At 38.7% G+C, this 17,710-nt stretch overlaps 1 protein-coding gene across 2 annotated transcripts in view; it reads left to right on the forward strand.

Moving 5' to 3' along the window:
• Nucleotides 1–11,079, forward strand: part of SNX10 (sorting nexin 10) — a 74,010-nt gene extending 62,931 nt beyond the window's left edge. For both annotated transcript variants that reach the window (XM_082846109.1, XM_082846110.1), the window contains exons 4-7: nt 1,061–1,161; nt 1,735–1,833; nt 8,612–8,824; nt 9,280–11,079. In XM_082846109.1, the coding sequence (XP_082702235.1) occupies nt 1,061–1,161; nt 1,735–1,833; nt 8,612–8,824; nt 9,280–9,361 (495 nt within the window). In that variant the 3' untranslated portion in view covers nt 9,362–11,079. The remainder of the gene's footprint in view (nt 1–1,060; nt 1,162–1,734; nt 1,834–8,611; nt 8,825–9,279) is intronic.
• Nucleotides 11,080–17,710: the final 6,631 nt, after the last annotated feature.

Consider the following 17,710-nt stretch of genomic DNA (forward strand, 5'->3'; position numbering starts at 1 on the left):
TTTTGAAATGATATAAATCTTGGGGGCAAAACAATTTCCCATTTGGCAGTGTAAAGATTATAAAATAGAATTTTGAAATTAATAGGTAGAATAGAGATCTTCTTACAAAACCAACAGACACATAAGCCAGTCTCTGGTTTTACAGAAAGGAGAAACACACATATTTACCAGCCTTGTGTTTACCCAAAGGAGAAGCATTGCTGTTTTGCTTTGGGTAGGGACTCTGAGGGTGGCTTTTTCTAAGTTTGCCTTAAGGTAGCTGGAAGGAAACCAATGTCCAGTAACTAATAATACTATTAAGAGATAACATTTGCCATGTGCATATTATCAATCCTAATAACAACAACCCTGTGAAATTGGGATGTACTATTTCATCCCCATTTTACCATTCAGGGAACTGGAGTTGAAGTGACTTGCCTTATAGCAGAGCCAGGACTAGAATTTGGGTCCTCCATGCACATACTCGTCCTGTGCACCACATGTCTCTTTTTACTTGATCACGCTTCCTTGCACATCTAAGTAGAGAAGGGAAATGCTGAACTCTTGTTTAAAAGTGATTTCAGGATTCTGGGTGATTTGTGTGATCTGCGGCGATGGCCATATCAAGGACACAACAGCTTCTGCGATGTCACGTGAAGGACCAAGAGAAGGTGTTTCTAATCCCCAAAGGCTTCTCCACGGATGGATGGATGGGGTTGAATGCAGTGGATGACCCTGAGCTCTTATTGGTCATTTATTCTTCAGGATTTGTTTAATGTTTATGATTTGTCTCTGAAGGGAGTGCTAATAGGTGAGCAGGAAGCTACTTCAGGACTCAGGGAAGGGCAGGGTCCTGCCTTGCCCCAGGACAACACTGCTCATTTATGTCACCCCAGCTGTCTTCATGGATGCTATATTGGTGGGTTCTGTGCACTATTTGAGTCTTGCATAAATGCAAATGTATTTTTGATTTTTAAAATCCTACTTTAGATGAATATTGGGGGGCATATAGGGAGTTATAGATATAAGAAAAGCATTTTTTCCTCAAGTGAGGCTTATATTTTTTGTTTTCTTTAAACAGACCAATAGCATGTGTTTTACAATGAAAACATCCTGTGTACGAAGAAGATATAGAGAATTTGTGTGGCTGAGGCAGAGACTCCAAAGCAATGCATTACTGGTGTAAGTGATTTAAAGAGTATATTGAGGGACCTTATTATTATATTCAATATTTTAAAATTTGACATGCCGCTATATATAAAATAAACAACAGTGGTTTACTGTATAGCACAGGGAACTATATTCAATATCTTGTAATAACCTATAATGGAAAACAATCTGAAAAACAATGGAAAACACCTGAAACTAACACAGTATTGTCAATCAACTATACTTCAATTAAAAATTTGACATGTATTAAGATATATAAAATACGAAGGATTTCGTAGGCTTTCTTCTTGATCGCAATATATAGCTTTAGTTAGTTTTTTTTTGACTACTGCATCTGAATTCAAAATTTATCACTTGAATTATACTGACTTGTATGAGTATTGACCATGGAAGTCCTCAAAAATGTTTTTTTTTGTTTAAGTTAATTGATTTTCTCACACCCTTATTATATAATGTAACCATATAACATGTATATAATAGTTGTGTGATAATTATCATGCACAGTTTGCTTTCATCTTGAGGGATTTCTGTAACGAAACCACCTTAATTGGATGATTAAGAGCATTTTTTTTTCTTTCTCATAAGACAACTGCCAGAACTTCCATCTAAAAACCTATTTTTCAACATGAACAATCGCCAGCATGTAGATCAACGCCGTCAGGGTTTGGAAGATTTCCTCCGAAAGTAAGTGTGCAGAAACGTTTGCAGCCAGACGGGAGATATGAGCACAGTGCTTTGCAAGAGCTGAGTGTCCTGTGATCAAGTCGGGGAGAATGTTTCTGTTTCTAAAATGCTAGTGATCTGCTCTGGAGGGACTCTCAGTAGTTCATTTCCTATATTAGAGCACCATCTTGTGGCTCACATCACACAGTGCATATCCGGGACCAAACTTTCCAGAAAGAAAACAATAAACTAATTGAATCAGATAATAAATATATACTCCCTTAAGCTATAAAGCAGAGCCAAATTGCTTGGGAGTTTAGCTGACAAGAGTAAAATTTGCCAGGAAACAAATGTGCCTTATTAAAAAGGCACTTCTTAGACATTCTCTTTATTTACAACATTTAGGATCAACAGACCGAAATCAGCTGTACGATGGGCTGCTAATACCCTTCTGAGCTCCTCTAAATGAATAGCTTAATGATACTCTTTGGAGAGAATGTTTATAAGGGAGTATTAATTGGTGTTTGAATAGTCTCAGTGGGTTATTAACTCTGGGGTACTTGGTGATGGTTGGTACTGCAGTGAAAGTGACTTGAATTCACACTGCTAGAATTCCCCTTTTTTTCCACTCTGGACTGCTGGAATACCTACCTATCCCACGGGACAACACAGTGGTTTGCACACAGACCCTATGGCCAGACTGCCTGAGTTCAAATCCTGCTTCTGCTACTTATTAGCTGGGGACTTGGGCAAGTCTTTTATCTCCTCTGTGCCTGTGTTTGCCCATCTATAAAATGGGGTAATAATAGTATCTACTTCATAAGGTTGTCGAGAGGATTAAATCAGTTGACGAATGTAAAGCACTCACAACAGACTGACATATAATGTGTGGTATCCAAGTATCGGCCATTATTTTAATGCACTTAAATGAAATAGCTTTGAGCTAAGTTTGCTATTTTGCTATTTTGTAGATAAGGAAATAGGATGAGTCCTATGACCACTAGTTAGTGGCGGGGCCCAGTCTCCTGAACTGTCTTTTTCTACTAGTTTCAGGATCTGAAGCCGTCTCCTTTTGAGTTTCCTACACAGTAACTTTGAGCTAGCCTGAAATAATATACTGCCCTCTCCCCACATGGCTCACTCATCAAGGGTTTGGGTATTAAGTATCCACGTGAATATTAACATTTATTTCTATTAGATTGATATCATGCTTTTCCTTTGAGGGGGTCATGGAGACATACAGAAACATCCAAGATTATAAATTGAGGGAGGGTCGGAAGAGAAAAAGAAGGCAGAGGAATAAAAATGACAAGAGACCAGAAGAATTGATTAACCGAGCCAAGTTCTCAGAAAACCTCACACTGGTGTTCTTTGCGGTATCATAGGCATGACAAAGACCCGGTCAAATTTCTTCTGCCCTTTCCCTTTGGGGATAGCTCCAATTTTAATTGTCTGTATGGGACCCAGGTGGCTAATGGCCTCTCCCTTAAGACGTGGTCCCCGCAGCCAAGTTTGCAGAGTGGCTTGTCGCTCCAGATGCTGCTCAGGGAAGCTGCAGACTGGCCATCGCCAGTGAGACCTGGACAGAGCTAGTCAAATCCTGCAGTCCCCAGAAGCGTTGGGGAGCTACTTGTTTTTGGTAGAGAAATCTCCTTATTTGAGATCAAAGGACAGTCTATGTCTCTATATTTATGTTGCTGGTTAAGTGCAGGGCATGTGTTTTTCGACCAGGAATCACTTCATTGTTTTAAACATGACCTTTCCTTGCACAATTGGTCAACCAGATTCATGCCAGAGTGAGAGTCACTGGGCTGCAGAGGGGTTGTGCTTAGTTACTCTAGGTTGTTTGGGCGTGCTGTGTCGTTTCGCAGTTAGCTGGTTGAATCTGATGCAGAGGTCATAATGGAAAGTGTCGTGGGTCAGGGGCTTGAGGAACTGGGTTCCAGGTCTCCTGTGAATCTTGGCTCCTGAGTGTTTTCTGACTCTTCGACCTTGGAAAAGTCACCTCATTCCTGTGAGCCTTGGTTTGCTAGAAAGAATGCAATAATGTAACACATGTATTGCCGACCTCGTGGGTAGTTAAGTCATTCAGAGGATGGCTTGGAAAGGACTCTGCAAACCTATTTATTAAGTGACTGCTTTGGACCAGGCTGGGTACTGGGGATATAGGACTGCACAAGATGGACACATATCCTTGACCTCTTGAAGCTTCCATTCTAGTGGGAAGCAACTATCTATGTACCAGGGATGGCTAGATTCATTAAAATTGGATCTGGATTACCATGCAGAAGTCAAATCATGAAACGGACACCAAGTTCTCTTGTGATGTTACTTGTTCCATTATGGTCTGTGAACATTAGTCTCCAAGTGATGAGTTTCACGTTAAAAATGAAAGCTGGTGCTTCCACGTGGTTTGAACCTGAAGGAAGTAAGGAGTCTAATACCACACGGTTGGATTCAGTCCTGACCTAAATGCCCTGAATACTGTGACCCTTCCAATCCTCGCCACCTTCTTTTTTGTGCCCCTCAGATTCTGATGCATAGTCTTCATGTTCTTTGTCTAGTTTGTGTAGAAATAGCAACCTCGCATGTCTTTGCCCCGGGTACGCCCCCTCTGTCACCCCAGCCTAAGCCCGCTTTGGCAAACTGGATGTGACATGCAACTCAGCCAGCCATCTGTGTCCTGACCCCACCTTGCTGTCCTCTGAGGCCCTGATGGTTACCCATTAAGTAGGGCCACCGTTAGTAGCCTGTACCTTGCTTGTAGAGCACTTTCGGAACTTGAGAGGGAAACACCACAGCATTAAAATGTGAAACATGCCTGTGTTGTAGATTTTTAGCAGGTACTTTTAAAACTTGGTTTTTAGGTAAGTTATGAAGTTATGAACTAAGAGCGCTATATATGTTCAAACCCTTTGAAACCAAAATGCTGCTGTCTCTGTGCATAGGTGTATGTCTGTAATACAAATATATATTTTTCCATTTTAAGGTCATTTGTGAAGTAATGCATAATTAATAGCAAAGTACATATCCAGGCCACTCTTCATAGAGGAATTAGAAAGTTGTTTCTTTGCCAGGATATCAAATAAGAGTAATTTATACTATTTTATTAAACACTGGCTATGTTTAGCTTTTTACATATTTTATCTCAATACTTACCACGTTAGGAGTCAGGTTTCATCTCAGTTTTATAGACAAGGAAATTATAAGAAAGGTAGAGGCACTATATTAATCCCAGGAACTGGCAGGTTTATAATTAGAACTCTTAAATGCTAGCTAAATTTGGTCAGTATTGATTGTGAGATTTTTCAAATATATTCATTTTCCCTCAATCTTGGCTATACTCTCCCTTTTGGGTCTCCCCCCGCCCCCCGGTTACTTTTAAATTGTAAGTCACTTTTACTAATAGTTATGAAAAAAAGTTATAGACTAAATGATAAATTCTGTTGGTAAGTTTCTAACTATGAAATTGGCATTCCTACTAACTTTTTACATTTGATTGCTATCACAGATGGGAGCCAGCTTTCCTTCTTTACTGAATCCACCCCATTAATGTAACTACATGTACCTTACAATGTAGACTTTTGTATTACAGTTTTGTATTTCTTAAAAAATTAAGGAATTGAATAAAAAATTTTTTTGCAAAAGGATACCATGGAAACACTACAGCTAGTTTTATACACAGACACACACACACACACACACACACACACACACAATTTTTAGAAGTCTTTGTGTTCAATAGAGGGCACCACAGCACAGATCATGAGTGTCTTCAATGAAGATTTGTAGGTTTTATTTTTTTTCTCATGGTAAGAGGTAAACAGGCTGAATTAATTTTTTTTTCCTACATCAAACTGCTAACCTTCCACACACTATACAGATGTGTATACATATCATTATATTGGGTTCAGTAGACTCATGGCATCCTTAGTTAGGTTTTGCATAGCTATATATATTCTCAGCTGAACCAATATATAATACACCTAATAAAATCACGTTGAGGAAAACCAGATTTTCAGCTGTGTTTAACTCAAGGAAAAACAGGTTTTGCTTTAAAAACCTGTTTTAAAAGTTGGTATGGAGAAAGGAATAACTTTTGACTTGTGTTGTAAATATCCTTTCAGAAATTCCTTTAAAATTCTAGAGGCTATTTATTGTTCCTTTTATAAAGGCTTGAAAATTATATACATTTATTTTTATGGAGGCTTATAAAGATGACATTTTATTGACTGTTTTACTAAATACTCTTTATATTAAGTTTGAAGTTGATTTTCTGCCGTTAGATTTGTTGGTGGAAAATGTGGCACAAGTATGACTAAGGTAAAATAAGGTTTAATATTATGATGGCAGTCACAACACTCTCTGATATATACTAAACCAGATATTACTTAAAATGAACTAATTATGCTCACTGAACCAGATGGGAAAACACTCTAAAAATTTTGTATTTTTAATTTTGGAATGAAATACTGGACTGCAAATAAAAATCCTAAATACAATAAAAAAGTATTTTTGCTTATTTAAAACTCATACCCATGGAGTACGGTGACATAAATTTAGCCAATCAGACAGAAGCAATTCAAAAAACCTAGACTGTGCCTGGCACATGTTTTTGAACTCAGGGCCTGTGTGGGTGTTCAGATGTTCCCTGAACATCCTTCTCCCAGTTCAGAATTGTGAGCTGGGTGTGCCGGGCTCCCTCTGGCTGTTCACCTGTGTGTCCTCCAGATGGCAGTATTAAGCAGAAAAGAAAACACTGGGAAATGAGTCTGATGCACAGTAAAATTGGAAATTGAATTATAGCTCAAGAAAAAGGACAGTAGCCTTGAGGTGCAGATCAACCTCGACTCTGATCACTTTTGTTTGCTGTACCCATGTGTTAGGTTACTAGCAAGTTAATAACAGTGTGTGACCAGTTCAAGGCTCAGTAGAATTGCTTTAGACATGAAATAAAGCTAAAATGAATTTGTGTCCAATATCATTGGCATTAGTGCTCATTACTTTTGTGGTGTAATGCCTCAAACCATCTAAAATCAGTTTTAAAGATTACCCATTATTTTATAAAGAAAATACATTTCCAGCAGAAACAAAGCAGTAAGTATAATCCTACGAACAGTTACTTGTAACATCGCTGGCAGGAAACCACTGACAAAGGACACAGGAAACACTCTGTTCAAACTTCACAGCAAATGCAAGGTAATATTAATGGCTCGTTGCTATATAAATCTTCTCTTGATTTGAAGCATTCAAAACAAGAGTCGTAAACATTTATAAAGGTAGAAAATAAATCTCAAAGAGTAGTAAAAGGGATTTATTACTTTACTCCTTATACTTGGTAAATTAATCTTTATCATGTGATATGGTCATCTTCTGAGGGCACCCAGGGCAGAGGACATGGAGGGAGTGTAAATATTTAACTGCTTTGCTTGAGACTTTGCCTTTTAAAAAGGCACGAAGGTTTTCCTTTTCCTTTTAGTAGGTCAGTAAAGAGTATTTCTCAAACTACATTTGTAAGCCTATTTGAAGCAAAGAGGACAGCTAGATTTTGGTTTTGATCCTGTGCATTTTTAGACGCTTGCCTTCTTGAAGAAATAATTCTGTTTTATATGGAAGAGAAGGAAATATTCCAGTGACCTTGGATTTTAAGTAAATTAATATGAATGGCCAAAAGAGATTTACTTATCTAATTACTTGTTTAAAAAATGCAGAATATAAAGTAAGTTTCGTTTGCTATGAAATACATACTCTGTTTTTCATAGATCTCTATATGAAAAAAATCCCATGTTGGACAGAATTATACTTGGGTTTCAGTGTTTCAGTTTTGTCCCCTATATCTGGTCTTAGTGTCTGTGTTATATCATTATCGAGCTATTAATAGAGACTAAATTATCCTACATCAAAATCTTTGCTAAAAAGAGAAAACCAGTTTTTATTTAAATATAAGGGTATTCTTTGACATGCATTTCAGAAAAAGACACATTCACTGCTAATATGAATTTGAGCACGTGCAGATTCTGCTACAGGGCAGTTTTTCATTCTCCATGCAGTTCTGATGCACCTGCTGAAATTTGTATTCTCTTTGTAAACTTTGATCTTGCGTGTGGGAAGGCTAGTATGTACTTATTACAAAATTATCATACTTTAATTACATATATGGTAAAATTGGCTGGGAGCAATTTTATTTAGGGACTCATTTTAAAATAGATATGTAGTGCTGCTGAAGATTTTGTAGAAATTTCTAGTCAATCTTAAGTATTCAAAAAAGCCACCTCTCAACTGAGCCCTTGTGAACGTGTATATAAGCATCCTTGTAAAGCTTGAAAATGTAAGACATGCTGAGAAATCTATTGACTTTTCAATATAGTTTTTAATAGTTGTTGAAAGTTTTGATGTTTTATGACAGCCTAGCCAATAAAGATCACAGAATTGACATGCTGGTTGGCAGTAAATTTTTTAAAAGCAGAATAAATTTCTGTGACTATCTAAGCAAAATATTTCCATAATTAATCCACATGGTCATAACAGATGGTTAAATTGAAGAAATGTCCTTGAAGTTATTCTTTTAACAGATGTTCTTAACTATTAGCTTCATGTTTTTACTCACCTAAATTTCCAAATCATCGAATAAAAGTTAACATATGCTTTCATCCCTTCAATAGGCAGAGTCGTAATTGATGCCAAGTTTGCCATAGTAGAGAAATTACTTCAGTGGCATATTTCTAATGTTTTTCTCTTTCCCACCCTATAATTGTCCATCCCCATTCACTGGTCATGTCTCCTTTTTTCCTTTACATAGGGTCCTACAGAATGCACTTCTGCTTTCAGATAGCAGCCTTCACCTCTTCCTGCAAAGCCATCTGAATTCAGAAGACATCGAGGCATGTGTTTCCGGGCAGACTAAGTACTCCGTAGAAGAAGCAATTCACAAGTTTGCCTTGATGAACAGACGTTTCCCTGAAGAAGAAGAAGAAGGAAAAAAAGAAAATGATATAGATTATGATTCAGAAAGGTATTTCCTTGCATTTTGATTTAATGTATACGTATTTATATAACACCTTGTGCACATATACGTGTGTATAGATATATACACACACTCTACTTTTTTGTTGATGTAATACTAAGATAATGAAAAAATTAATTGACTGAGATTTTATTGAGCTGTGACAGCTCATCATAGTAGTCTTCACACACACCTCCACACTGAATTAATGAATGCAGTAGAAATTCAATTATCTGCATTCTGATTATGTGACTTTCATTTAGTCAGACTTGAATTATTCGCGTTTAAATTATCTAGCTAAAAAAATATCCAACTGCACTCCAAATGGCTAATTAAAAGTCCAAATTTCCTGTCTCTCTCTGTGACTGGAGATAATTAAAGTTCTCCTCTGTTACTCAGGCTTTGAGTGTGTTGTGAAAACCAATTTCCTCTTTTTATTATTTTCCCCCTCTCTTCTTTTCCAGTTCATCCTCCGGGGTTGGACATAGTAGTGATGACAGCAGTTCACACGGATGTAAAATGAGCACAGCTCTGCAGGAATCCTGAAAAATAATTCTAATGTTACCATTTTAGGAATAGCAAACTGTGTCCAGTTGTAGAGCAGAAAGCTTGCTAATAATATATTCTTAACTAAAGCTCACTGTCATATTAAGTATTTAAATTCATAAAGATGTTGTGTTGTTTATTAGTGGTATTTTTATGTTGTCCTATTTTGGCTAAGCTTCTGTAAAAAGCTAAAAGCCAGTGAATGCAGTATTCTCCTTGATAGGCGCACGCTATTGGTAAAACAAGATCCTGCCCTCAAATGAAATGATTTATATGTTTAAAAAAACCTAGTTGGCTTTATTGTATTTTAAAAGATAGGTAAATAGGTAGCATTTGAAATCCAGATAGAGCATTCCTTCTTGTATCACTGGGGCAGTGTTAGCATAAACACAGCAGGTATGGTCTTAGCCGCTAGGAAGACTTTCAGCACAGACCAGAATGCCTCTCTCAGACAGGCGGCTGGAATTCTGTGGGTACCTCCCCTGCACTGGAAAAACACTTACTTTGGGGGTGGTTGATTGAAATGTTTTAAGAGTGTTTAACCTTTCCAGTATTCTATTTCACACATAAATGGAAAATGTATCTTATGAATAGAGAGACGTTAAAATTATGTTTACATCTTAGAGAAAAAGCCCAGAAATAGCACTAGTCATTTTGCTTATATTTGCAATATATAGATTCAGAAATACATTTTCATTGTCCAAAATCAGCTTTAACACATGGTTTCTGGAAACAAACCATTTGTTTTCATTATCTGTGTGTAATTAGAATTATAGGTTCATGATTTATTTTCTGACTTAATGTGCAATTTCTTATCACTAGATACCTTTCAGTGTCAGTGACAGTTGCTTGTTACTTTTTTAAGTTAAAAGTAGGATCTTATAAAAATTAATAAATTTTGCCAACAAATATTCTCATAATTTAGAAAAGGATATGAACTTGCTAATTTCAGAATTAATTATTCATTTTTAAAAAGTCCTTTCTTTTAAGGCATTTGCCTGAGCATCTATAAATGCTTATTTTATGAAGCAGTAATTAAATGTCTTTTTCTTCTTTTTTTAGTGGCCCAGAGATTAAATGTCTTAGATAAAGTACATTGAACTTCAAATTTCAGACAAAGCAGCATTTTCTTGAGATAATTGTTCAAGTTTCTTCCTGGTTGAATGGTACAAAATATCTCTGAAATTCACAGGAAGATATTTTTACATAACTGGTATAACTTGTTGCTTTAATTAAATATTACCTCACCTCATTTTATTTTAACTAGGAGTTTAAAAGTATTATTTAAAGAGTCTTTGAAATGCTTGTAACTAAGAACCAACAGAAAAAATTAAATTTAGAATACGAATGATCTCCTTAATTTCGCCTTTTTGTTTTTTGTTTGCTCTAAAACATTATTGAACTTTTCGTAAATATTTTGATTTAAGGTATCTTGGATCTTGTTACTTTGTCAGCTAAGACTCATTATTTTAATACGGGGGAAAAAAGATTTAGCAGTTTCTTTTTATCTTGCTAACATGTAAAGTTTGCCATCCAGTCATTTGAGTGTGATCCCTAGGTCCCTGGCAATACGTATTTGCATTCACGTTATTTCTGTTTTACTGCAGTTTTGAAAAGCATATAACGTGCCACCAATCGTCATGTGATTTTCAGATGATGTAACTATAGCTATCAAAATTGATATTAAGTAATGCCTAATACTGTGATATGTAAACTTCATGAGATCTTCATTTTCACATTAAACATGAAAAAATCAACTTCAGTTTGTTGGATCGCTTATTTTATACAAGAGAATATATTTCTTCTGTCTTAGATCTAAATTCAGTGTGTTTTGAATGATTAGTAATTTTTAATGAATAATTTTGATAAAATTTGGTTTCATATTCACTGTAGTTGTGTACATTTAAGGTTTAGCCTTGGTTTGGTTGTTTTGATATCTAAGCACTGGCTTCTTTAAACTGATTTCCTGCAGCTGAAATATTTAAATGAACTTCAGCCCCCAGTGGCTTTCTTGTTTTGTTCAAGTCCCTTATTTTTCTCCGCCATATTTTTATAAAGCTTTCTTTAGAAAAAGAAAACAATTACTTAAATAACTAAATAGCATAGACGTTTATTTAAAACTATTTTAAATGTAACAAATTTAAAGAATTCTAATCCTGGTTGCTTTATGATTTACATACAAAAAACTGTATTTCCCTGGCTAATTCTTAAAGGGCACACTTATTCACCTATAAAGATGGTTTATGTGTTCTGTTTGAGAACTGGTTTTATATATAACCCAAAGGTGTCAACAATGAAAGTCAATACCTGTTACTTAGGGCTTCTTTTAAAGTCTCACTTGGAAGAAAGTGATTTAAATTCTACTTAAAATTTCAAGTTTTAAAAATTACTAAGGAAAAACAGAAATGTTAATCTTTAGTTATGTCCCTTAAGATATTAAATATCTTGCAGGAGCTTTTTAAGCCTCGTTCACATTTTACTAAGTAATTAAATACAAACAAGTGATACGCAATAACCTTACTATAGTCTGGTAAAAAAAATAAAATTTCTTTCATGGCTATTAAGAATTTAAAACAAATTCATTTATCCTAGCCACAATTACCATTATATCCCAACAGTAAACTGAATGTTGTTTTGAACTCAGTTTATGTTTTTTGGTGCCTTAAGGAGTCATCATTATTGAGCTACTGTGGTACAAATAAGGTTTTCAGTATTTCAGCTATAAATGAAGACCCTTTTCCATGAAAGGCCTCTAAAATTTTAAGATAAAAATAACAAAAGTTTATTCTATTTCTAAATAGTTTTCCTCTTAATATTTAAATCACTCAGTTGGTATCCTATGAATACAATGCAGCATCTTTTCAATGTAGGAACAATTTATTTCAATACAATTTTCTGCTTTTGTTTGGAATATAGACCTTTATTGTATATATAATATATACACATATTTTCAAATACACAAAGCTGTCTGAAATTAGTTATTGCAGTTTGACAGTCAAAGCATAGATACAATTTCCTTTGCACATAAAGGTCATAAGAAATTAATACATTTTAGTAGAATGGAGTTCAAAAAGTTTAGGACGTAAATAAGCAACGATTTCTTTAAGTTTGAAGTATTTACAAAGGATTTTGGCTCTATTCTTTGCCATATGCAGCTCACAAACGAGTCACCATTGTTCCTTTAAGTCAGGCACAATTGCTCTTCACTCTTGCTGGAAACTTTTCTATATCATTGTTATGAACAGTGCATTGGACACTATTTTAGCTGCGCAAACTCTGGTAGTGACCCTTTTCTCTTTCTCCAAAATTCCAAAGACTGGTTTTCAAAAGATAGGAAACGAGAAAAAAAATTAAGCTACAGTTTTCTAAGGAATTTAAACTCTGGTCTAAAGAGACTATGCAAATGGTTTATGCCAAAGAGGAAAATACCCTTTCTCCCCCGACGAGAAGTGTAGACGCATCCAAAGCCCCACACCGCTTGTCTTTGCCGCTAGAGGCACAGCACGGGCATAACTTGCGGTTGTTTTTGCTTGTTTCTTACCTCTGGGCCTTCTTTATAGCTCTGCCCCCCACCCCACCGGCGGCGGCGCTCCCGCGGCTGCACCCGGGCCGCCTGTTGGCTGCAGCGCCCGGCCGGCTCGCGCACACTCCCCGCGATGCGGCCCGCACACGCGCGCTCCCGCTGGCTCCCGCCCTGGCCGCTCAGCCTCCGGCGGCGGCGGCGACTGCGTGGCAGGTAGCGAGCCAGTCGGCCTCGGTCCGGTAACCCATGGCAACCGCCCTGGTAACCCATAGCAACTGCGCGGCGGAAAGAAAGGGGGGGAACCCGGGTGGAGGGGGGCAGCGGGTGGTGAGTGGGAACAACAACCGCAAAGAGACAGGATTTACAGCACCGACCTGCAGCGCTCCCTCCCCTGCCCACCTGCCTCGAACGTGGGCACCGCGAGGCCCCCTTCCCAGGGTTAGAGTGACAGCTTGGCGGCTTGAAAAAAATAAATAAAATAATGCAGAGGGGCCTGGGGTGGTGGGTTTGGTGCAGGAGGGAGCTTTGAATACCGATGACCCCCTGGGGCCTCCGGGTTCAGTCGTCTCCGGGTCCCCGCTGGTTTGGCAGCGCGCGTGGAGCCGGCCCCCGCCGCTCGGGTGGGTTTCGGGCTTGGCTGGGTCAGGGCGGCCGGGCCGGGGAGACGGCGGCGGCCGTTCTCAGTCTAGGGCTGGACCCGAGTCTTTGTTCTGCAGATGCTCGCGCGGCACTGCGGCCTCCGCCCCGCCGCCCGGCCCGAGAAGGGGCGACGACGCGCCGCCGGCGCGGGTGTGGTTCAGGCCTAGAGCGGCCCCGGAGCGTCCCGGGGTCGCGGCGGGGCTGGGGCCAAGCCCACGCGTTGCGAAAGTTTTATCTGCGCACGCACCGCACACATTAGTCGACCCCTTTCTCCTCTAGTCTCCCCAGAACCCTAAATAAAACCTGCGGGTGGGCGCGCCGTCGCGTTAACCCGTTAATCTGTCTGGGAAGGGAGGGGACCGACGACGCGTGGTGTTGGGACTTGCTCGCCGGGGAAGAAGCGCGTGCCTCTGGGTCCAGAAACGGCCCTGGGTCAGGGTTTAATGTGTGTATGTGGGAGGGTGGGGGACGTATAGGGAGGGACAAGTCCCTCACCCCATCAGGCCTGGAGCCCAGAGGCCGAGCTTCCTTTACCCTGGAAAAAAGCGCGCGGCCAGTGGCGACCCGATGCAAGGCTGCGGGAGGACAGAGGGGGGCGCTGCTGGGCCAGCGCGGTGGCCCGGCGGTCCGCGGCAGAACGCGTCGCCTGGGGTCTGGCTAGCTGTCTGTGTGGTGGCGTGGTGCTAGGGCTCCCAAGTGGAAAGAACCCACGCTTCACACAGCTTTCCGTCGGTGCTTGGGAGCATCATCTGCTCGCTTGTGTATTCGCCGAACACCCAGCCCTCAAAAGGATGATGCAGGAAACACAACCGGAACTGGTTCCATTGGATACAGAGTACTTAGGTACTTAAAAAGTCCACTCCATCAGGAAATGTAGTGTAGTGAAGAGAGATGGCACTGGACGCCTATAGTTCTAGGTCTAAATCTAACTAGTTGTGATTCCAGGTGCATTTTGATGTTTTAAGAAGGATAAGGCCCGGATAATTTTTGAAGTCCTTTGAGATCTTAATCCTCAATTATTCTCCCTCTGTAGGTGTGTGCCAGTTACAAATACAAATAGCAAAGCCTACACAAAGACCTGCACAAGTATATATTTGTACAATATATGGTCCTGAAAAGGTGAGTAGATCAACAGTGTTTTATATATCTAATACTTTTACTGGTAAACAAAAGGGAAACTGGCTAAAGAATCCTATTGTAATCTTTTCATAAGGAAAAGAATCTTCTGAATATATGCTTTTGTTGCCGCAGATCTTAGGGAAGCTTTGGTTTATTTGCACATGCACGTTCTGGGCTCCGCTGCCTACTGGGCACCAGGTACAAAGGAGACTGTAAACTCTCAGACCTGTGTAAACTGTAAAAGATAGCTTGCCTGCCCTGGGATCCATTCAGTACAATCCCAGCCCTCTGCGTAGTGGTGTACTGGGAGCCCTGTGCTGTAGTTTAATTTTTTTTTTTTTTTTTTTTAACAAAAGCAATTACAGAAAAGTGCAAATTTAACGTGTGACATTTAACATTTTGCTGTGGCAGGCAGCCTCCACTTAAATGGGGCCTTTCTGCAGAACAACAGGAGCCAAAAGGCCTTGTGTCATGGAGTAATGTAAGACACAATCTGGGCTGCAAATGCACAATGAATCGGGAAGGATTTATGTAATTAATTGACCAGTCTTAACCTGTTATCGTGATGTAAGGAATTTGGAACTCATTAATTTGGGTTCTGACAGATTTCATATTAGAGCTGGCAAATATGGATTGAGCCTCTTATTCTTGTAGCAGCTGGAATTTCCATGACAGTGAGGATTAGTGAAGAAGACCTATTGCTGGAGTCAAACTGCCTCTTTTTAATCAGTAGCCCTGCTCTGTATTAAAAGGATAATGGGAAAAAAAAAAAAAGTAAGAAAAAAAAAAGGAAAAAGCATATTACCTGGCTGAAGGAGCGGAAGGAGCTGGTGCTCACACTGCTGGTATGTGTATTGAGCACAAGCATCTGCAGCTGAATGAAAACATTAATTTCAATCATAAAGTTAGCTGGTTTCTCAAGCACCTTGAGAGCAGGTGAAGGTAGAAAGGTCTCAGGGTCAGGTTTAGTACAGTTGTCAAAGTTAGAAGGGATTAAAAGATGGAGCCTTTGAATTTCCTCTGTGTGCACACAGAAATGTATGAAGAAGGACATAGAAGTCTTATGAGGGGCAAATGGCATCTTCTGAATATCATATCCACAAATGAGCGATTCAGAGCCCTGAAGGAGAAACTGGCTTTCTCAGGAGCCGCTGACTGTCTCCTAGTCAGAGCCCCTTCGTGGACCTCATGAAACCCAGAATTCACATAATGAGCAGTTCGTCGATAATCTAATTTGTGTCCTTTTCACAGAATACGATGTTTAATGAATCACCCATTTGGAACTCTCTAGTTTCTTCTTTGAGATTTTAAGAAAATCCATTAAAAATCTAACTTTCATTTTCACCCTCTTTGATAATCAGAAACATGCTAGGTTGGAAAAAAGTTCGAAGATTAAACTAAATGCTTTTTCTTTTCCTTTCTTTCACAATAGGTTTCCCCAATTACTGTGCAACGTGATAAGGTTAATATAACAACTGCCATAAGGATCATTAATACAGGAAGATAAGCAAAGTTGCACGTTTAAAACATTTTCAGGGTATCATTTGCTTCCTTCTGCTAATGCAGAATACAAGCACTGCATATTTAACTTTTTAGACATAAAGCCCAGTTGACCTTTTCTAGTATGTTATTCATACTAGAATATTCATAAATACTATTCAAAGTTGGATACTGACTGCTCTTGAAATGTGTTTTTAAATTTGTATATTACTTTAAAAATTTTCCAAACAACTTTAATTTTAATATAAGAAATATTGTTACAATGCGAATCTTTGCAAAAACGAAAGGATTTCCAATCTCCTCTCCCACTTTTTTTGCTGTCTTGATTCCAACCAAATTCCAAAGTAAAGAATTTTTTTTTTTTTTTTTTTTTTAGTGATAATGGAATATGATCTAGCAATGAAGTGCTTGGTACAAAGGTTTGTTTTGTGATTATCTTGTTAAGGTGTGATTTCTTCAGCTGTGGTTCCATTTAAGCACATGCATAAACACTGGAAATTTGCATCAGTATATTAATGTTTTCCTTCACGTTGAGAGCAAAAAAAGAACTAGTAGTTGTTATTGGTATTATTATTTCAGTGGGAAGTCTGTGAAGATAAACAATTGATATCAGCAAGACTTGGATAACTAGTATAAACCTTGACAAGGGCGATTAATAGTGTATATAAACACACTTCAAATTTGTATACACTATCTCAGCTCTCACCTAGGGATTTCTTTGTATTTTTTTAAAAGGGTAATTTGTAAGTTGACAATTACAAGGTTATCAGCTTATGTGCTGTATGTACTGTTTATATATTGGAGGTATGGAATGGACACTTTGAAGTGTGATTTAGCCTAGAGGGTGTTGACAGGAAGGAAGTCTAGTGAACGGGGTTCTGGCTCTGCCACTAACATATACCCAAAGGCAGCTCCCACCCTCTGTAGACTGCAGTTTCCTCATCACTACAATAAGAAGACAATACAGAATGTCTTTAAAGGTGTTAATAAGGGTTATAGAAAGAAAGAAAGAAAGAAAGGAAAGAAAGGAAGGAAGGAAGGAAGGAAGGAAGGAAGGAAGGAAGGAAGAGAGGGCGGAGGTTTTCATGGTCTATTACATTATTTCTGCAGGACTTCTCAGTGCCTTTCATATGTTGATATACAGTGAGTGAGAGAGAGAGAGAGAGAGTGTGTGAGTGTGTGTGTGTGTGTGTGTGTGTGTGAGATACTGCTTTTTAAAACCGTATCCAAGAAGACAATAAAAATTTTATGATCTTTTGAATCTATAATACTTTGGATTCCTTCCCAGAATGGTTAAGGGACACTTGTGTTCATCCTAAGTGTTCCTGAGGCCAAGGTGTGAGGGATGTGTGGACATCACCAAATGAGAAGGAATCCCCTTCTGAGACTAGGTTCTGTAAAGAGTCAGGGAGTATGGTGCTAAGTTTAAATCTTAGGCTCACTGCCTAAAGATGAGTGACTTGGGGCAGGTCCCTTAACTTTTGGAGTTTGTTTCTTCATTTACCACATGAAGATAATAATACAACCTGAGGGCCGGTGTGAGGTGCTGATGAAATCACTGCGTGTTC

This window comes from Leucopleurus acutus (genome assembly GCF_964270905.1).
Source record: "Leucopleurus acutus genome assembly, chromosome: 9".
In the NCBI taxonomy this organism is placed as follows: domain Eukaryota; kingdom Metazoa; phylum Chordata; class Mammalia; order Artiodactyla; family Delphinidae; genus Leucopleurus; species Leucopleurus acutus.